The sequence below is a fragment of the Tachypleus tridentatus genome, chromosome 7 (assembly GCF_004210375.1).
Source record: "Tachypleus tridentatus isolate NWPU-2018 chromosome 7, ASM421037v1, whole genome shotgun sequence".
Classification (NCBI taxonomy): Eukaryota; Metazoa; Arthropoda; class Merostomata; order Xiphosura; family Limulidae; genus Tachypleus; species Tachypleus tridentatus.
This window is the reverse complement of record NC_134831.1, coordinates 122643567-122666968: the sequence shown is the minus strand read 5'-3', so window position 1 is coordinate 122666968 and position 23402 is coordinate 122643567. Positions and strand designations below refer to the sequence as shown.

At 33.1% G+C, this 23402-nt stretch overlaps 1 protein-coding gene across 1 annotated transcript; it reads left to right on the top strand.

The window, feature by feature from the left end:
• The first annotated feature begins 284 nt into the window (after positions 1-284).
• LOC143257793 (cardioacceleratory peptide receptor-like) lies at positions 285-21908 on the top strand. Its single transcript, XM_076516826.1, has 7 exons — positions 285-462; positions 2331-2434; positions 4356-4449; positions 5381-5654; positions 8147-8223; positions 9524-9704; positions 21683-21908. Exons 1-7 carry the CDS (start codon positions 285-287, stop codon positions 21906-21908), a joined length of 1134 nt encoding a protein of 377 aa, XP_076372941.1.
• The last annotated feature ends 1494 nt before the right edge of the window (positions 21909-23402 follow it).

Genomic DNA, 23402 nt, shown 5'->3' with positions numbered 1-23402 from the left:
ATTTCGATTCTATAAATTTAAACATTAGGCTTAGCTTTCATATCGACTTTTCGCCATTATTATTTGAAACTAAAGCAACCTTGATCGGTGTGAGTGATGTTGGGTGTCACAAAACTGTGAGAAAGGAAATTCGTTTTTAGTCGTGCTTTGGTCCTAGACTGCGACTTAGTAGCTTGCTGTGTTATAAAGTTTTTAAAAATTAGTTGATATTGTATAACTTATTTTTTCAAGTAACACCCAGCCGAATTTCCTTCGTAACGTAGTGTATTTGTATTTATTTACAAATGAACAAATCACGTCAATATTTCTTTTTCTTCTCTAAACAGACCGAACAACTTACTTTCCTGTGGATACTCTTCACCATGATTGTACTTGGAAATGGTGGTGTTTTAATAACGTTGATGTTGTCGAAAAATAGAAAGTCCCGGATGAACTTCTTTATCATGCAACTGGCTCTAGCTGGTAAGAACACGATGGAAGATATTGTAACCATCAGGAATACAGCATATGAAGTTTCAAAATATGAAACAAACTTATTAAAACTATCAATTTAGGAAAATCAGGTTTGTTTGTTTTTAAGCATAGAACTACACGATAAACTATTGGTGTTGTGCCTATCGCGGATATCGAAACCAGGTTGTTAGCGATATCAGTTTTCATACTTAACGCTGAACCACTAGTTGGGTGTAAACTTCTAGACAGGAACATCAGAGAAAATAATTTGTTTTTCGACAGTTGACCAAATAACTGGAAGTAAAATACTTATTGTAACTTTTTTTATATATAGGAAATTCCGGTCTTTTTTATTGTTAAAATGAACCACGTTTGCATATTTTCCTAATGTTTTCACCAGCTCAAAAGAGGACCGAAATAATTTGAATATTTTTCTCAAGTCTTCTCCAGATAAGCCTCATCAAAAGATGAACAATCCTACAGCTTATTAAAGAACATTTTATATTAATATATATATATATAGTTACTTATATTTGTTAACTGGATAAATTTATAACATTCCACTTGTAATTACGTCTCCTATATTTAAACCCGATCATCATGGTTCAACCGAAAGATGATAAGTCACGTTTTCAATGCTTTTAATGTAAGTCACTCATATGGTAAAACAATTCTAAATGTGGCGAAGTGTTCGAGGTAAAAAGCAGGCACTTACTATTAAGCACACAGTTAATCAATAAATGTCTTAAACGAACAAAGATTTGCTTAAAAATCTGTTTTTCCAAAATTTGAAGCATTTCGAAACAGAGTTGACTTTAATTGGGATCTGAAACCGTAACACTCACGTAACTTCTTGTTGCTTCGCCTACCGTTTATTGCTAATAAAATAAATAACATGATACTAGCAGGGACCGGCAAAACATTTACGATCAAATTAAGTAGTATCTTTGTTGCTGTAGCACGTATTTAAATACAAAATAATTACGATATATAAAATAATTATAATCGCAGACGTTGAAATCTATAATTCCACTGGTCTTAGGCCTAATATTTGTTAAGTCTTTATTAAGTACGGACTATATTATATAAAGTGATAAATTAACATTGTATTTCATATAAGGTTTTGCTTTAGTTTATTTAGTGCTAAATTTTGCTGTACGTAATACAACCAATTCTGCAACCTAACGTTAAACTTTCTTAAAATCTTTTATAACCTTTGAATATGTCGTACAAAATTCATTGAATCTTCAGTTGATAGTAGACATGCGCGCATTTTCAGGACAGGCACAACAAACTTAGTATTATTATGATAGACACATATTCCAACATCGCCTGGCATGAGCACGTGGTTAGGGTAGTCGACTCGTGACCTGTTGTCGCAGGTTCGAATTCACGTTACACCAAACATGATCGTCCTTTTAGCCGTGGGGACGTAATAAAAAAAGCAGCCCAAGAGTTGGAGACAAGTGGTGATGACTGGCTGCCTTCCCTCTTGTCTTACACTGCCAGATTATAGATGGTCAGCGCAGGTAGCTCTCGTGTAGCTTTGCGTGGAATTAAATAAAACCAAACAAATCTTCCAACAAATGAAATTAAAATAAAACAGCTGAACTTGGACAATGCTAGTGTTCTACAAGTTTGATTTGTACCAACTACTTGCCCTCTGAAGTTTGAATATTGAAGTTAAAAGACAGAATAACGTGCTGCACTTAGAAACACCACGAGACGTTTACTAATTACTGTTCAGACAAGATATATCACTCTATTGCCAATAAAGAACACAAGTAATGTTAAGTTTTAAACACAAAAGTTTCTTGTATAATTTTTATGTAATGATTTCCACCGTATTTATGTAATGATTTTCACCGTATTTACAGACCTTCTTGTTGGGTTTATTCAAGTTCTCACGGACATCATATGGCGAACGTATGTAGACTTCTACGGTGGAAATATTGTTTGTAAGATTGTTCGCTACCTACAGGTTTGTGTTGCGTTTTTTACATATATCACGACACTAGACTTTTTTATAACAACACGAATGAAATTTCAGACTCATTGACTCAGTAAGTCAATTGTGATAAATCGTGAAGAGCATCGTAGTGAGAAACAGCAGGCATTGGTTGAGGAAATAATTGTGATTAAAAACAAGGGAACTGTGTACACAGTTTAATAGCTAGACGTTCTATAGTGTTGTTACCGTTTTGAATTAAAATCGCAATATGGCGCTGTGAACTCGAGATATTTTTATATGATAAAATGTATAATTAAATACATAATTCCACCGATGTTACAATTTTTAAAGAAACGTTTCTTAAAGTAGAATAAAAAAATAAATTAATATATTCAGATATACTAACTACACGTATATAGATGGGGCTACTATAAACAAAAAAGAATATAAAATTCTGAAAGCAACGCAATTAATGTTTTGTGAAATACAAGTCTGACGTTTAAAAGTCTACAATACCAATTTAAGTTTAAAATAACAAAACTGCTTTGGACCAACAAAAAATTGAGTCAAAAGTATCGTCTAATACATAATCTTTGGGTTGAATGTTTTATACAGACAACAAACACGCGATAAACACATAATACTTCATAATAGTACATGAAGAAAACATAATCTTGAATTTAAAACTGTATTTTAGGAAACATACCAAACCTGTGTGCTTATGTTTATGTAAAAATCAAATATATTATAGTTCACGGAAGTCTGTTTTTATAGAACACAGTGTGAATTATGGGGAAATAATACATTCATTTCACTTGTAGCACAAATTCTTGCACGGTATAGATTCTGAATTATCTAATAGTTGTGATGTCTTCTTCTCTGTATATCCCTTGATCAACCTGCCAACCCCAGTTTCTACCCGCATCTCCAACAACTTAATTTTCTTTTACACCTTACCTAGTTTTATCTGTTCAGTGCCGTAGACGAGACAACTCGTCAAAGCTGATCGGTAACACAGTGCCACGGACGAGTTAATTCGTTCTCAGTAATACCTAACTTCAACGCTAGATGTAAGCACCATACATGCATTTGACCTACTTACAAATTGTTTCACTTTCGATCCAAAATGGCGTCACGAAAAAGTTACAAAATGAAGAAGCATTAGAGTTGTAATTTGAACTTGGTTCGGAGTTGCCACAGCAACTGAAATACTTGGCAGTCAACAGGTTAAGCCATTGTCAGTTGTTAAGCTGCTAACGAAATACTTAAAGGCATAGAAACATTCATTATACATCATTTTATATCAAAATATTATCTCAAGTTACTATATTTAGGCCACACTTTAACAGCACAATTTTTCGCTTAAGTTAAATTACAGTACCAGCTTTAGTGTAATTGCTGTTTCAGTTGTTTAATAGAGTCAGTAATTATAGGGATACGTGAAACGTTTAGAGAGGAAAAGTAATTTTAACAGAGAAAAGAATAAGTAGTCAAAAAGAAAAAAATGACTAAGTGGTTTATTTAACAAATATTGAGTAATTGTTAACAAGTTCCCAAGTCTTTTATCTGAGATCTGATTAATTTCTATGTTCTTATAACTGACAATGGAATATTTTTGTTGTAGCAGACAGTATATTAAAGTAGATACATAATTTGAAACTTTTGTGTATTATTTATACGTGTTATATATATATATATATGTATATATATTAACGATTTAATAAAACGGTTTTCAAAATTGTGTTAAATTTAGCTTATTGAATAGTTATCAAATGCACCAGTTGTAACAATATAGTTTATTACTTCGCATGTTACGTCTAGACTAAAAATAAAAACAATGTTACTTTATCATTTTATTTGTACTCTTTAAAAGTTACGATAAAGGGCAAGACAACTAAGACGTATAATTGTGTTATTTTATATTTATTTATATGATATTTGTTTATTTTAGGTTTTAGTTATGTATTCCTCCACTTATGTTCTGGTGGCGCTGAGTATAGATCGATATGACGCCATTACCCGCCCGATGAAATTCTCTGGAAGTTGTAGGTTTTCTAATATCCGTAAAAAAATAACAAAACTTTACGTATAGAATGTTTAATCAGAGTACTTCATAAGTTGTATTATTTATTAGTGCAAAAATTTCTGGACTCAGTTTTCTTTGTCACCGAATTATTCAATAAAAATGTGAATAGTTTTGTTGTGTCTTGTTACGTTTAAATAAATTAGAAATTAATAATTTTTGTTATAACAATACAATATTCTATTTGCAAAGAGAATCGAAATAACTGAATTGTAATACATATATTTAAATGTAAAAATCTAAGGATTTCTTATAAAAATATTATAATACATAGTTGATAAATTAAGTTTCAGAGCCGTTAAGTTTTTCCTTTTCATGACTATTTTAATACAAATTTTCTTTTTAAACTAATAAATATGATACCGTGAGAGGTTAATATATTTACGCTAATAAGTAATATATTGAGAAAGTCTAATAAATGGCCAGTTATGTATCTCAGAACGGCTGGTATGGGTTTTAACACTTTTACTGATAAGCAGGGTGTGTTTAAGTGTTTTCTTATAGCAAAGCCACATCGGGCTATCTGCTGAGCCCACCGAGGGGTATCGAACACCTGATTTTAGCGTTGGAAATCCGTAGACATACCGCTGTACTAGCGGGGGGCTCTGATAAGCATAGAACAACGTTTCAACCTTCCTAGGTCATCTTCATGTTAACAAGAAATAACCAGTTTGGTTTGCTCGTTTACATGTTTTTGGTGAAGTTTTTTTAGAACTGACTTGCATTAATAATTAATATTGTTTAAGACTACGGACATTCTTTAATTCAGAATGACATCTTCGAAAATGAAGAAAAAAAAGTTTAAATAAAAATATGAGAAAAGAGTTACTAACAAACAAGAATTACAAATTTCAGAGACGTACCGATATAATTTGTTATGAACGTTAATCTAGGGAAACGAGCAAAGATGCTGATTGCTATGGCCTGGGGGATTAGTGCTGTAGCTGCCAGTCCAGCAGTTTTCTTGAATGAGGAATCCATAATCAAAGGACGAATTCAGTGTTGGATTGAGATGGAAAACTGGCAGTGGAGAATATATATGTCCTTAGTTGCATTTTCTGTACTTTTTCTCCCAGCGGTTGTTATCTCTGGATGTTATACCGTCATTGTACACACCATATGGACAAAAAGTAAATCCCTCACGTACCCCAAAACAGGAAGATCATCGTATATATTTAAAGGTTTGTCATCTCTATCTCTATCTCTGTGTGTATGTACACATATACCATATTGATGGATAGTTTTTCATGTGGTAACTACACAGCACTATTACAATATATTGTACTTTATTATTTTATTTGTAATATTAAGAAAGTTTCCTTAGTTCTTCAGTTTCCTATTTGATTGGTTTGTTTTGACTTTCGTGCAAAGCTACACCAACGCCATCTGCGCTAGCCGTCCCTAATTTACCAGTGTTGGGTGGTGGTGATGACTAGCTGCCTTCCCTCTTGTCTTACACTGCTAAATTAGGGACGGCTAGCGCAGATAGCCCTCGTGTAGCTTTGCGCGAAATTTAAAAACAAACGCAATCAGAATAATATTTAAACTTGATGTATTTTGAATTTCGAAAAGATGGCTTTCTCATGTGAAGCTTTCAGTCGAAGATATGATTAAAATTATTATACAAAGTATCACTATTTTCATTCACTTCTTGTAAGATACTAAAGTACTTACCTTCGAAAATATTAATTTACCTCTACCTATATGTATGTAAATGTTTAATCACGTTTGTTTGGGTTTAATTTGTCACAATTTGTTATAACATAACCTAATTTTCTACTATTTCTAGAAAATAAAACCTGATATAATCATTGCAAAATTATAAATTACATATTCATTAAAATGCATTAGAAATTTATTACACTGAGCCCCAAGTTTTCAGTCACCGCGCATAGAAAGCGAACGCACGTGTACTTTTCCCTTTGAAAATGTCACAAAGAGTGGTAAAATTAAGAACATTAAAATTCTGAGTTCGATATACGTGATGGGCAGAATTCAGACGCCTTTTGATAAAACAATTTGACAATAAGATTATAAAACTTACCTTTGTAAAACCTATATAGCCTATTTTTTATTGGTGTCTTTTTCTATTTCATAATTAACATTTTACTTTCTATTTATATATTTATTTCTGTATTTTTAAATTCACATGTATATATATATTTTCTTCTCTGCAAAATTATTCTATTGTTTATGTGTCTGTCAGCTTTTTCTTATCTGTCTTTTTAGTTAAAGGGGGCGCTGTTTGGACCTGTGGTAGAGTTTCAGACTTTTAAATTGACGATAGCACAAACAATTTACTAATTTAAGTTTTGGGTGCATTATAAAAGTGACAGTTAACCTATTAGCGTGAATGGTGTGGTCATAAGGTACTGTTGGCTGGGCAGCAGTAAATAAGTTTAGTAACTTTACCCTAAATGTAAAATAAAAATAGGAATACTGGTTTAGTAAGTAAAGAAAGTATCCACTTTAGGTGTATTTATGTGTATATGTCTGTTTGCACATCTGTTCAATTTAGTGTACGGATACGTTTCTGTTTGATAGTAAATTCTGTTCAGTTCCAAGTATGAATATGTCTCGGCCTGGCAAAGTCTGTTTAAGTCAGTGTACCGATATATATCTATATGTCATTTAAATGTTTGGAAATATTAGTGTGTGGATGCAACAGGATTGATAAGTTTATTTCCTATAAGTTAGGTGATAGTTTATCTATAGCAAAAATATTAGAAAATCTGAATTTAAATCCTCCACATTGTTGAATTAATATAAATCATCGCCACATTGTGACAAATATAAACAAATTTGACTTTAAATCCCCTAAATTGTTGAATTAATATAAATCACCATCATCTTACTGGAAATATTAATAAACAATTTGACTTTAAATCCCCTACATTGTTGAATTAATACAAATCACCATCATCTTACTGGAAATATTAATAAACAATTTGACTTTAAATCCCCTACATTGTTGAATTAATACAAACCACCATCATCTTATTGGAAATATTAATAAACAATTATACTTTAAAACTTACTTATTAGTGAATTCACAAAAATAATAATAACTTTTCGTTCACTGTTAGAATATTTATGCCATAAACTACACACAATAATGAAAAAAATTATGTAAATGATCCACGTTTATATCGAATGGTAGAACAGCTACATACCAATGAACTAGGAATGTTACTTTAAGATAGAATAAAACAATAAAATATATATTTTATATATAGAATATATATATATAGTGGTAGTCATTATATAATTATATATATGACCCAGCATGGCCAAGTGGGTTACGTCGTTCGACTCGTAATCTAGGGATTGCAGGTTCGAAACCACGTCACACCAAACATGCTCGCCCTTTCAGCCGTGGGGGCGTTATAAAGTGACGGTCAATCCCACTATTCGTTAGTAAAAGAGTAGCCCAAGAGTTGGCGGTGGGTGGTGATAACTAGTTGCCTTCCTTCTAGTCTTACACTGCTAAATTAGGGACGTTTATCTCAGATAGCTCTCGAGTAGCGTTGCGCGAACTTTCAAAACAAACAATATACATATATATACAATAGCAGTCTAAGATACATGTTTCTCATCTTCGTTGTTTTTTTGTACCAAGGTACTTCTGGTAAATCCATTGAGGACGATGATGCAATCAGCAGAAGAACTAGTTCCAGAGGAATTATTCCCCAAGCTAAGATCAAGACTGTAAAAATGACTTTTGTCATAGTTTTTGGTAAGGTTTACGTTTCCTAGATCTCGATAAACCATGATATTATTTTGTCTGAAAGTAAGTTTACTTACTGGGTGTTTCAAATCTCATAGTTCATGCTCTAATTTTTATTATGTAAAAATATCAAGGTAAATATCCAGTGATTATTTTATTTGTTTGCAAAGTGTTTATTTTGACAGTAAATGTTTTAAAACAAAGTAATATTATAACCTATTTTCTTTTTAACTTCATACAAAAACCCTTATGTAATTATTCACCTGATGTTTTTGCCTTCTAGACTATTACTTGCACTACATAAAAAGAACATTTTGAATTGATTTGGATCTTAACATCCAACTTAGCAAATCTACGTTTAATCTGTAATCCCTCAGCAAATCTACATTTAATTTATAATTCTTGATGGACAAATTTCGCTACAGAAACTTTAATTAAATATCTCATTAACACTTTTAAAGCATATTTCTAGCTTTTAGTTTTCACATGTTTTATTAATAGACGGACTTTTGAGATTACTCATAAGAAGAAATATTATCTAAATTGAACATTAGTAAATAATTTTTAACAAGAGTGTTTCATTGAGGAAATTATTTTATAAAAGTTTTCATTCGAGATGCGACACCTATACACCATCTCTGTAACTTGACGTTGCCTTATCAGAATTTCGTCGAATATTATTTCCAAGACTTATCTATTAGTCTCAATTTACAGGTTTCACGAAAAAAAAAAACACCTCTTTCGCTAGTTAAATCCTACAGAACTGTTTTATCCATTCTTATTTTGTGAAAGAGTCTAAGGATCTATACGTTCATGTGTCCTTCATCTCAACATAACTCAAAGCTATTACCTATCTTTCAAAATTTATCGAAGAGCTGCTTGGAATGTTTAACAACTTTGGGAGCTTTTGACTATATTCATTACCAAAGGATTTGCACACTAGATAATCTTATTAGAGATAATTTTAAGGGATAACAAAAGGAAAATAATCGCCCTTTGTTACTTTTAAGGCTTCTTAGCCAAGTAACTCCAGTGGCGGAGTTAGGGGGTGAGGTGGCTCGGGTGGCTTTACAATTAAATACACTGTTAGAAAAATTAATCTTATGATGTTTTATATATATAAAAAAAGGATTGCTATGACTTATAAAGTAACGAAAGTTCACGAAGTGAAAAATATATGTGTGAACCTTTCATAACGTTAACTTAAGTTTTACAGGTTCTAAAAGGTATTTTGTTTTATTTAAAAGAAGGCATTATAATAACATGTAATATACATATATATATCGATGAAATTAACTTTGTTTTTCAGTTTTTATCCTCTGCTGGAGTCCATACTTTATCTATGATTTACTTCAAGTGTTTGGATACTTTTCATTAAACCAAACTAACATTGCTGTCTCAACATTCATCCAAAGCTTAGCACCATTAAACAGTGCTGCTAACCCTATTATATATTTAGTATTCTCTTCCCACTTATGTAGGACTCTGAGGTAAGACGAAATAATGTTCTTTCCATTAAACATGTATTGTTTAGCTGTTAATAAAACATTTAGTTGGAAAATAGTGTAACAGTGAACCTTAGTTAATAAAATATGAAACGTACGGATTAGTCTTCTCATAAATGAGAAAGTTTATATTTAGTTCTATCATTAACCGTTGTATGGTCACGTGATTAGGGGCGCGACCGACTGATCTGAAGCTCGCAAGTTCGAATCCCCTAAATATGCTTGCCCTCCCAGCTGTGTGGACGGTAGTATGTAACGGTTAATTCTACTATTTGTTGATAAAAGTGTAGCCTAAAATTTGACTAGATGTTTTCCTTGTAGTCTTACGGTACTAAATTAGGGAAAGATAACGTACATAATCCTCATGTAGCTTTACGTAAAATTCAAAACAAAATTAATCGTTCTGCTGAGTACCCCCCGTCAAAGTAAATATTGTGTTTAATATCGGAGAACTGGTAATGTTAAAAATTCCTTAGCCTGAATATAATTAATCTATTTAATTTTGATTGTATACATATGAAGTTTCCATTATGAAGTTTAATCACTCAGTTTGAACCATAAAATTTCGGTCATGAAACAATATTATAGTCTGCTTACCTACTTATTAATATTGAAATATTTACATGTTAAGTACATGATAACAATATATACTTAATATATGAGACAATTTTAACGTTTTCGTTATGGGTATTAGAAACATAATTTATGTAAAATAAGTAATTCCTTTTTTATAGTGATTCAAGAAACCTTGCACTCTTTGAAACCAATTAAAAAATACTGAGATTACACCCATTTTAAATATGAATAAGTCGCCACTGAGATCTAGTAGTCTACAAATCACGAATTAATAATATTTATTACTAATTAAGGCCCGGCATGACCAAGCGTGTTAAGGCGTGCGATTTGTAATCTGCGGGTCGTGGGTTCGCATCCCAGTCGCGCCAAACATGCTCGCCCTTTCAGCCGTGGGGGCGTTATAATGTGACGGTCAATCCCACTATTCGTTGGTAAAAAGTAGCCCAAGAGTTATCGGTGGTTGGTGATGACTAGCTGCCTTCCCTCTAATTTTACATTGCTAAATTAGGGACGGCTAACGCAGATAGCTCTCGTGTATCCTTGCGCGAAATTCAGAAACAAACAAACAGTCTTTCATGTGTACCTCAGAGTCGCATATCGTTAGCAATACTCGTTTATATAATACATTTCGTTCCTAAAGTATATTGAACTAAAGCATGCTTAGAAAGTTCTGTCCATGGAAGGATGATATTTGGGTCACACCGTCTCGTACATGCTGTCATGGAGACCAAATATGCTAACTGTCGTGGGGATATTTCCATTAGTGTCTCTTATTTTTCTCTTGTAGGGACACCTAAAACAGAAAGCCAGCTGGTTTGCTCTGTTTCGCACGTGAATTCTATTGATTTAGACGTTTCGGAATTGTTTACTCAGTCAGCAAAGTTTTGCAATTTAGTACCACCTTGTTCTCTTAGAAAACATGTTCCAACCACGTATCTTCACTGGAGATTAGATTTAAAGTTAGCACATAAAATACAACAGTTTCAAATCTGTCGATACAAGGTCAGAAACAGGGAGAGGAGAAAAACACAGCAAATTACGTCTCTTCTGAGGCATTTATCAATTGGTTTGGAAAATAACCTTTAAAGCACTTTAAATTAGGAACGACTAAAGCAGATAGTTCTTGTGTAGCTTTGCGCGAGATTCAAAAACAAAAACAAACAAACACTTCACTTGAAAGTGTATTAACTTATCAGAATCATTTGGGAGATCGCCACTGAGATCTAGTAGTCTACAAATCACGAATTAATAATATTTATTACTAATTAAGGCCCGGCATGACCAAGCCTGTTAAGGCGTGCGATTCGTAATCTGAGGGTCGTGGGTTCGCATCCCAGTCGCGCCAAACATGCTCGCCCTTTCAGCCGTGGGGGCGTTATAATGTGACGGTCAATCCCACTATTCGTTGGTAAAAGAGTAGCCCAAGAGTTGGCGGTGGGTGGTGATGACTAACTGTCTTCCCTCTAGTCTTACACTGCTAAATTAGGGACGGCTAGCGCAGATAACCCTCGAGTAGCTTTGTGCGAAATTCAAAAACAAACAAACAAACAATTACTAATTAATTCATTTTCCAATTAAATATATCAGTAAACAATTCAGTCATGATTATAACAATAAATTATTACTATAGTTGCACCTTTCGTTGTTTTTTATTCACATGAATAAAACATCTTACTTTATAATCTATAACTTTGGAGAAGTGGAAGGGAAATACGTTATTTTTCAACTGCATGTTTACTGAAATACCGGTTTCTTTCAAACAGGAAATATTTCTGTAATCTCTGGTATTTTACTTAACTATTCTGTTGATAAACTAGGTAATTATACAAAGTGGCTAAAGATCTATGGATGATTGTTTTTCGAGCAAAGCCAGATTGGGCTTCCTGCTGTATCCACTGCGAGGAGTCGAGCTTAGCGTTATGAATCTAAAGTCACCCCTGTCCCACCAGGGGACACGGTTGAGTTTATAGAGTGTTATATGGTTATAGACTATTGCCATGAGACATATTTCTTCTATACATGTTAATGTGGGTTAGTTATTATGTGTATAAAGCTATATTTTCTGCTGGCGATACTTATGTATTCTGCACTAATTACGCTAGTTTCTTGTGTGGTACATTTATTATGAATTAACAATGTCGTATTGGTAATAATATACAGTTCTTTGATATGATCTCTGTATCTGATGTATAATTATTTTGTATGAGATTCGTCGTCTTTCGTCAGCCATTTAAGCTACGTGTCTTGGAACTTTTATAAATTTGATTGCTGAATTAGCAACAGAACGTCAGTTTATCAGACAACAACTGTCCTTGTAGTGCTGATTCTATCTTTTCAGAAATGCTAACGTTGGACGATACAATCAGTTTTTTAAATAATTGATAATTATGAACATATGTGTATCTTAGAAACTTTCTCATCTAGATAGCCCACCAGTGGTCCAAAGGTAAAACTATAACGCTCAAAATTGGGTTTCGATACCCGCAGTGGGTATAGGACGAATAATCCATGCTTTGTGTTTAAAACAGATAAACTGAAACTAGTTTAAACTTTAAATGTGGTTATGCACAGTAATTGAAGTATAGTTATTTTAGTTGTATTATCAACGTGTAGTTTCCTTAAAAGTGACATAATAAGATCATGATATCTTAAAGTCTTAACTCAGTATCAGGAAGGGACAATTTTACTCAAGATGAAGTGACACTAAACATTGAAATTTACTGCTAAAGGATAACAAAATCTTTCTTTTTCACTACTAGCGAAACTACCTGGCTTCACTCGAGTTATTAGGTTTATATATTCTAAATGATTATGTTATAATTAATTATATATGTCACAGTACATAATATTATCTAACCTATATAAAAGGTAGTGGGTGTCACGTCTCACTTGATTTTAAACTTAAATCGTTTCTGAATTAAAGTATTTTCCGTTAAATCACCAACGTTTTAAATATGAAACTGAGACTCTAAATTAAGAAACCGACAAATATGTTTTTGCAACCTTGCCTCGTAAAAAGATGAGATGTATACAAGTAATAATACTCAGGTGTACACTCTCGGGGTCCAGTTAGCATGAATTCAACATTTCAGGTTTCTAAATTCTTTCCTCTTGGGTTTAAGGCAGTCACACACACACAGAGACTCACAGAAATGCCTTTTTATTATTATAAATTACCTTTATCACGAAAGAAAAGCTTGTTAAAGGAAAAGGAACTAAAAGTTAGTGAATATGTAAAGAAAACTATCGATGTTTTACGGTTTTCTTATATTCAATCTATTCGAAATCAACGCCAAGAGTTCACGATACTGAAAAGAAACAAAGATAAGTTTCGATAAACGTGAAATAAAAGCTTTTAACTCGCATTGGATAAAAATATCCGTATAATAACCAGCTAAAAACAGAGTTTCTATCAATGCGACATCCTGTTAGTTCAGTTGCGTTGGTTGTATTATTTTATAAATATCTTTTTTTTCCAAAAGATCTGGTTTTTTATGTTGTCAATCTAAATTGTTTGATAGAAATGTTCTAGTGCTTATTTTTACTGTCCTGTATTAAATGTCCGGTTTTATGTTATTGTCTTCATCTGTCTTATAAAACTGTCCTCATCTTATAGATATACTTTTACAGTAAAACTGGCTTTTTTTTGTAAATCTTGTATCAGAAATTTGACCTTATTTTACAACGCTTTCTTTACGTTATAATGAAATATGTAATAAGTTTACAAGTCCTGAATGTGTAGACACTACAAGAAAACAAATGCCGGATAACTTTGAAATATAAAACTTCCTTCCTACGCTGCTACAAGGGTAAGTATAAAGACTTACAACGCTAAAATCAGGGATTCGATTCCTCTCGGTAGACTCAGCAGATAACCTGATGTGGCTTTGCTATAAAAACACACACACACATATAAGACCTTCATACATTAAATAGAAGTATTCCTAGAAAACAAGTAATGTGCGTAAATTTGTTTGAATATGTGTTTAACTGTATATGTATATATATGCTCGAAGAAACAGTTATTGAATTACGTAATATCATACAAGTGATTAAACGATTGAAAAAAGTCAAATAGTTGTATTCCTTTTCCATTTTGGCCGGCATGACCAAGTGTATTAAGGCGTTCGACACGAAATCCGAGGTGCGCGGGTTCGAATCCAGGTCGCACCAAACATGCTCGCCTGTTCAGCTGTGGGGGCGTTATAATGTGATATTCAATCCCACTATTCGTTGGTGATGACTAGCTGCCTTCCCTCTAGTCTTACACTGCTAAATTAGGAACGGCTAGCGCAGATAGCCCTCGAGTAGCTTTGCGCGAAATTCAAAATAAAAAAAACAAACAAACCTTTTCCATTGTATCAATCACAGTACATCACTACGCTTCTCAATGTAAAATATAAGCTCGTTTTCAATATTTTAAGGTTCTTTCTGCAGATATTGGATTTCCATTTGTTTAATAAATTATGTATCTCATTTTCTTTAAGGTTAGATAAGTTAATGTTGTTTTTAATATCTACAAATATTCTAATATTACTATTATCGTTGTAAGTTTAGTGTGTGCATTCGTGATAACCTAAGGCTCTTAAACGGCCGAACATTATGAGATGCTGTTCGTATGATGGTCAAAAATGTGTCAGTTCATAGTATTCAGATCACTAACTTATTTCTTGATCTTAAAGTCTGGAATACAAATGTAACTTGCATATTTAACGAAACGTAAGAAAATAACTAAAACAACAAATGTAAATTGTTTAGCATATAAAACTTTAAGAAGAGCCACATAAAACTGCTTAATTTAAATGTACAAGGTTTAAGGTTTGAGTGGTGGTATTCCGCAAAGTGCATTTCGAACTTTCTGCTGTAGGGCATTATAGCTGTACAGCAAATCGTGTTATTCTGTACAGAGTGGTTACCCACTCTCCTTTTGAACAGCCTTTATAATTTAGGGATGGCTACCCAAAATCCGAGGCTTATAACTCAATTCCAGGTGGAAAATTTCAAAGCATTAAAAGAGAAGACAATTAAAGACACGGGACGGTTTAAATTCACTGTTGTTTATTAATCGTTATATCCCAGTACTTAAACTTTATCTATTTTTGATTAACAATTTTCTCAGAAGGAATAGTCTTATTTGAAAGTAAAAAAGAGCACTTTAACTAACAAGTTTCGATTGAAAAGCACTAAAGTCATGCGGGAAATAATAAACTGAAGGAAGGTTATGCGAATATACCATGAATATTAGGCCTGATAGTTTGCAATGCTGTTATATATAGATCGTTGCATCTAAACTTTTGTTTATCATTCTTCAGTTCAACTAACAAGCTTAGGATGCAAAGAATAAATATGAAGTGCTATTCATCATCGACCAATTCAGAGGAATGCGAAAGAAAGTAACAAACAAAAACACGTGGAGTATATATTGATTTTTCATCACAAACAGGTTTATTGGTTTACAATTCTTTGCAGGATTTCAACATTGGTTATCGTAATTGAAAGTTATGGACTACATACATACAGTGCAACTGGCAAGTTTTGATATTACAGAAAAAATTCATGATCAGAAGCTTGTGGGAAACAAAAATTAAATGTGAAATGTTATTTTTGTAGAACCCTAATTCAAAATTCTCAATGAACAACTTAAGGATAATTTGAAAGATTTTTTGGTTTACAAACATTAAGCCTATTGGCACAAAACTGTATGTTAAATTTACCTAAATATACTCATTTATAATGTTTCTTTATTTATGTTAGTCCAGAACTACTGCAGGGCATGTTCGATAGGCCTTGCCAACTGTTTGGGGAACATTTTTGGCAAAACAAATATAGTAAATACACATATGGTGAACACATAATAATGACAACTCACTTAGTGCTAAAAATTACTTTAAATGAAACAGTGTGTAATTTAATAGACGATAATATAACCATAAAGTTAGGGATCATAAAAATGACGTAACAAATTAATCGTGAAAACATTTCCATCAAAGACAAGGACCCGAAACCTTTTTTTATTTGAAGTACAATAGCACAATAGTATTTCTGCAGACTCACACTGCTAGAAATAGGATTTCGATACCCGCTGTGAGCAAAACACAAGTAGTCCATGTACATGTACACCAGGTTTGTGCTTAATTACAAACAAACAAATATAAATCGGGCTTATTGTTATCTCGTAATTCAATAATTTATAATACCGATAAAAACTGTATAAGTATATAAGGACACTTTTAAGGATAACATTGATGTTACATAAATATATAGATGGCAGCACTAATATGGAAAGTTGTGAACAGTATTTCGTGGCTTTCATTATACCATTCTTACTGTCATGCAACCACAACTATTATACTTTTTAAAAAATACATGATTAAACGTAAGTCTGTTCTTGATGCATCAAATGAGAATTGTGAGGTCATATTTGTTTATTTTATAACAAAGCCACACGGGCTACCCTCTGCGTTTGTTATGGGGATATCAAATTCTGGGTTTCAGAGTTACGTTAAAAGTTCGTACACTAACCGCTATCTCACTGAAGAGGACTAAGTCAGATCTAAACAATAAAAGACAAGCTACGAAAACTGTTTGTTTAAAAACGACAAGGGTTACTGTAATGTTTTCTCATTAATATAAACGGGGGGTGCCTTTGTTTCTTTGTGTTTAAGGAAAGCCACATTGGTTTGTTTGTTTGTTTTTGTTTCTAAATTTCGCCCAAAGCTACACAAGGGCTATTTGTGCTAGCCGACCATAATTTAGTAGTGTAAGGCTAGAGGGAAGGTAGTTGGTAATCATCACCCACCGCCAACTCTTGTGCTACTCTTTTACCAACGAATAGTGAGATTGACCGTCACACTATAATGCACCCACGGCTAAAAGGACAAGCATGTTTCATGTGATGGGGATTCGAACCCGCGACCTTCAGATTGCGAGTCGAGTGCCCTAGCTAGTTAAAAAAACACAAACGAAACAGATTTAAAAAAAGTAATTACGATTTGGAATGACATTAGTAAACAGGTAGATGCTTCCAATTAGTAGGAAATATTTATATCTAAGATATTTTAAAATAAAGTTTAAATAATTATAGATAATTTTAAATAAAAAAAATTGAAGTGGTACACTAGATGGAAGGCTCACTAGTATTACCCAACACTAACTCGTGAGTTACTCTAATGTGATAGTTATATGTGGACGTCACTCTTGTAACGCACGTGCAATTCCAAAGTGAGGCGCACATATTTGTTCGAGGGCAATAATGAGACGGAAACCGTTTAATTTTGGATCTTAAGTTTAGCAAATTAACCACTGAACCCCGTTAGGCTATTTTTATCATCTGCTGCAGCTGAAAGGCAGAAAAATATACAGCTCCAAACCGACAGTTATGGTTGTCAGAAGAAAGACACCTCAATTTCGAATTTACAGTTTTACTCTAAAATAAAGAGTTGAGTTTATTATGAATGTAGATTTTATCAAATCTAACTCCAACTTTTACAATTTGTTTTTAAAAACATCATATTATCCATAAGACTTTTTACGTGGTTAATACTAATTGATCTCGCGATGACGAGAAATTCACTTGAAGTAAAAATATATCTCAGGACGTCTGGTTTAAAGTCTTAATTTCTATACCAGACGTCCTGAGATACATTAATACCAACTGATATTTCTTACAATTGGTACACTCTTACTTGGGTCTGATGTAATCTGATTGTTATCACGGGTCATTGAACTTAAGGGTTTATGATTCGCGTCCCATTGCGGCAAATATCGCGCCCTGCATTTTGGGACTGTTAGTGTGTTATGAGAGTGGCAGTAATATTTCCCTAGTTGGTTACACATGAGTAGTACAAAAGTTGGAGATGGATGCTGTTGATTAGTTGCCTTGTCTCTAGTATGTAAGTTCATAATTAGAGGAGGTTAAGCGCAGACAATAGCTTTGACCGAAATTTCTAAGACAAACATGATATACAGACAATCTTAATTGTTACAAACCAATCTTAGGCTTAACACGCACTACGAGTTCTCACGTGTATCTATATATATAGTTGTAGCTAGTGATCTTGTTACCGGAAAATGTTTCTTCTTATACTTATTATGACACTATTTTTATTTTTATAATCAAATAGAAGGCTAAATAAGTGTTGGTACCAATAAATATTGTTAAAGTTCAAACGAAACAGGAAATAAATCTAGTTAGAATTATGAATTACAGCGCCATCTGTTGTTCCATCTGTTGCTAATAAACAAGTTCTGTTATAATTTACTTTTATTAGCAAGTACCAGTTACTAGAGAAAATAAAGAGCTTAATTTTAAAGTATGGATTAACATAATAGTTCAAACCAAGTACATTCCACAATATCCAAAAATAGTAGAAAGATAACTGTTTCCAATGTTATAGAATAGAAATAATAATTATTGTTGTAGCTATTTTTTTAGATCAAAGCTAAACAATGGATTATATTTATTCTGTCCACTGCAGGGAACAGAACCCTGGATCGTAGTGTTGTAAATAGGTGCATTTACGGCTGACCCACCGAAAGACATAATAAGTGTGAAATACAACAGATATTATTAAAAAGGTTGCTAAACATTGATCGTATTGGATAATAACTATACATCTGTTTCTTTTTGTTTCTGTTTTAGAACAAAACTGTAGTGTGAGCTATTTTCGATTTGTCCACCACGAGAGTCCCCGTGGCTCGTCGGGAAGTCTCTGGGTTTATGACACTAAAGCCTGGGTTTTGATAACCGTGGTGGACACAGTACAAATACCCCATTGTGTAGCTATGTGTTTAACAATAAAAAATTACTACGGAGAATCAAACACCGAATCTTAACCGGGAGAGCATAATAAATGCATAACAAGAACAATAAAAGTGAAATATATATTCAGTTTACTGATTTTAACTGAATAAACTGCTTGAACTAATTATAAACTTTGAAATATATAGGATATTTATGTTATTATTTAACTGAATGATTGAGCAGATCCAGTTCAACAAATGAACAAAAACTGCGCGAAATTCAACAAACATACAAAACTCTGGACTGTTACTTTCCACTGCAAAATTGATATTATATAATTTAATCTGCTCATTTGCTAATATTCACATCTCGGTTCGCAGGAAAGGTCCTAAAAGTCAGGATGTATGCATAGTTCAATATTGGTAATATCATCTACACACGTAGGGTAATAACACAGAAGGTATCATATGATCGAACAAACATGTACTAGTTGTTATTCTGGTCTGTATAAGTTGATTTGAGCATCTATTCGTTAAAACACACATACACACCTGTTTTGTATAGAAAAGGATGCTTATGGTATAATATGACCACCACCACCCTCAGTGGCACAGCGGTATACCTGCAAACTTACACTGCTTCAAAGGTTTCGATACTCGTTGTGGGCAGAGCACAGATAACTCGTTATTTAGCTTTGTGCTTAATTCCAAATAAACAAACTGGTATAATAATGTTTAAACACATCAATCCTTTGTTCAGCCAACTTCCCTGTACTTACCAGAAGTCGAGTCACGACGTCTTCTAGTGACAAACTAGAATAAAACCACGATGTATTACGTCAGTAACTCATCGATAGAATGCCACGTATCCTTGCAGATGTTATTAGAAGTACGAGGATAATCGACCAAGTACTGAATGCTTAACATGAATTTATATAAGGTTACAGACACTATTCATAATAATTTCATGTTATATTTTATCGTTATGTATGCTTTGGTCAGGTTTTATCGTGATAAATAAAATACTGAGTCACACATCTTTCCACGGATGTGTGATAAAATCGTTTGCTGTCCTAATAAATCGTTCATGATGTCCATAGAACCTGTCTCATTATTCAAATTACATATGTAGATGTTTAATATGACATGCACTTCTCCACTAGACGGCGCTAAGTGCATTTGTTTGGAATTTCGCACAAAGCTACTCGAGGGCTATCTGTGCTAGCCGTCCCTAATTTAGCAGTGTAAGACTAGAAGGAAGGCAGCTAGTCATCACTACCCACCGCCAACTCTTGGGCTACTCTTTTACCAACGAAAAGTGGGATTGACCGTCACATTATACGTCCCCACGGCTGGGAGGGAGAGCATGTTTAGCGCGACGCGGGCGCGAACCCGCGACCCTCGGATTACGAGTCGCACGCCTTACGCGCTTGGCCATGCCGGGCCAAGTGCATGTGTAATCCATCTTAATAATAATAATAAATTTATATATTACAAAATATTCAAGCGTTTAGGCCAAGACTGTATGTGTGCTAAGTTTCCAAGAATAACATCTTAGACAAACGTCTTCTGAGATTAAAGGTGTCAGGTCTTGCCCTTGTTCTTGTCAGCAACAAGTGATTAGATTTGTTCCTTCTTTCAATGGCTGTAATCGATTATTTAATGGTAAAGATAATCACTAATTATCATGTATTCCTAAAGTCAGTAGAAAATAAAAAATTAGTGGCTAATGTGTAAGGCTATGGATCGAAAGGTCCAAGGCTCTAACGTCATTATGTACCTGTACATAAAAGCTATTTTCTTCAAAGCTATTTATTGCATGAAATTTATACCTGCAACTGTTGCGGTTAATCTGACTATTCGGTTGTTGTTGTTTCATAGTGTAAAGCTATACAGCAGAACTATATGCATTATGTTCACAATGGGGAATTCGCTGTTCGGCTACGAGTATCTTAATAATAGGCGGAGGGTGATGCTAAACTGTTCCCTCAACAGTTCTAATTTAGAAACGAATATGCCTGAAATTTAAGGTCTCTGATCCAATCGTTTAGGTGTCATGCCGGTTGAAAATACCAAGTATTAGTCAAATGAAAGTTTGAACTCGTAGTCAAAACTGACTTTTTATAAATGTTTAATGAAATATTACAATAGGACAATGATATAGCATTGTTTTACTCTATGGTATTTTATCACACGTTTCACTTAAACAGTAAGAAAAATATTGTTAATAAATGATATAACATTGTTTACCTCTGTGGTATTCTATCACACTTTTTACTTATATATTATGAAAAAATATTTCTAGAAATATCCGAGTAATTGTGTTTTTATTTAATATTTTTGCTCTGAATATTTTCGATTAAAATAAGAACTGTAAGTATTTTTTTATCAATATTAATGTCTAGATAATCTAGAAACTGTCGATTTTATTTAGTTTGAACAGATAGTTACGTTGTTGATTAATCTAACGACGACTTAATTTCCGAATATGCAGTAAGAAAATTCGTTGCATATTGTTTCATTGTAAAATACAGACGACATAAAAAGATTCATTATTGTTTAAAACAATCAGTATTGTGTGTATATATTATGCATAAATATTTAAACCAAAGATTTTATGTTTACTCTCCTGGGTTATTTTCTAGTAATCGTCCATGTTGTCGATGGTTTTCTCGTCGTGGTGGTGCCTGTCGTACAAGAGCGAAGCGCCCTCTAGGAACTGATACCCTCAGACGAACTTCGCACTGCTCGACAATGAGCGAATTTGTTCTCAGGTCTTTGAGATTATCAAACAGCCACCAGGTGTCTGTGGAAATTCGCCCATCAGTTTCATTTGAAATGAAACAAGTTTCCATGGTAACTAATAACTGAGAAAGGCCTAGTGTACCATCTGAAGTTTTCAAAGTTGAACCTTACGCTGTTCACAAATTTTAAAAGAGAAAAATGGGAAGAAAAAAAAGATACTATTGTGTTAACGATTTAAACTACGGATATTATAATATTGAAAAATAGAATTAACATGTTAGAGGTGACGTTTTAACCGGGGTCTGTAAGTTGGATATGCCTCATTTTACAATGGCTTCCACAAAACAAATTTACTCACTGTGGTAGTTTGCCCTAAATTCTCTGTCTCTAAGTGATACCCGATATTTTTAACAGTTCCCCACCCACCTACACCCCTATTTTTAAGTTGCTATATTTTATTCAATATCAATATTCTGATTTCAATTTCATTTGATCTTCAGGTTTTAAAAATGAACAATATAAAGAGAGTTAGTGTGTGTGTGTTTTCTTATAGCAAAGCCACATTGGGCTATCTGCTGAGTCCACAGAGGGGAACTGAACCACTGATTTTAGTGTTGTAAATCTGTAGACTTACCAGAGGGAACTGAGAAGAGTTATTGCTTAAAATAGTTTTAAAAAAATGTCTGTATGCACTTTATGGAGGGAGATGGGGTGGAAGAATGGGCATGTTGGTTGTTAACACTAAAGGTAATTATATTTTAGGTTTACTTGCAGGTTCTGCTAGTTGAAAACACAAGATGTATGAATAATTGTTATCTGTCAGTATAACTCACAGTTTTGTTTACTGTCGTTTTTCACCGGAATGCACACCACCTTCGTATTTAACCAACGGAACACTTGTAGACTTTAAGCTAGTGCTACCATTAATATATTAACAGATTACAATAGAAAGAATCTAGTAACCATGATGCCAGTAACGGTGAAATAAGTACAACAATTATAACCTTAAATATTATTGTGTATATAAGTTACAGGTTGTCATGTTTCAATAAAAATTATAATACTGGTTATAATACTATTATTCTACAAGTTATGGTTTTACAGAAAGGAAGAATATTTTTTTTAAAAAACAGACACGAGGTTTCGATCACGGTCAAATATACCGACTGTAATGGTTTTTTATTTATTTAAATCAACGTTCAACAACTGAACAATAAGAAATTGATATACACTGTTATATTGTTGATTTAGATACAAAACATTCTTTGCCCTTAAAACTTAGGCACTCGGAAATTATCGCATCAGTGATAGAAATGTCGTACCTGTTAAAAACAAAACAAAAAATTGTTGTGAAAGCTGTAATTTGTATTAATAAAAAATTATATTCAGTAAATAAACTCAATATGAAAATATATTATTATTTTATATACCAGCCTATAATACTAACAAAAACCGCAGAAGCATAATTAATTCTTATTGCATGTTTTTAATTTTTTTTAAAAGTTTCCATTTATAATTGTCTTTTTTCTGAACACATATTTTGGGGTCCGGCATGGCTAGGTAGTTAAGGCGCTCGAATCATAATCCGAAGGGCGTGGGTGCGAATCTCCGTCACACCAA

Coding starts and splice junctions, on each gene's coding strand:
- LOC143257793 (XM_076516826.1), top strand. CDS start 285: ATGAACAAATCACGTCAATATTTCTTTTTCTTCTCTAAACAGACCGAA. Junction 2,435..4,355: donor AGATTGTTCGCTACCTACAG/GTTTGTGTTGCG, acceptor TGTTTATTTTAG/GTTTTAGTTATGTATTCCTC. Junction 9,705..21,682: donor CACTTATGTAGGACTCTGAG/GTAAGACGAAAT, acceptor GTTATTTTCTAG/TAATCGTCCATGTTGTCGAT.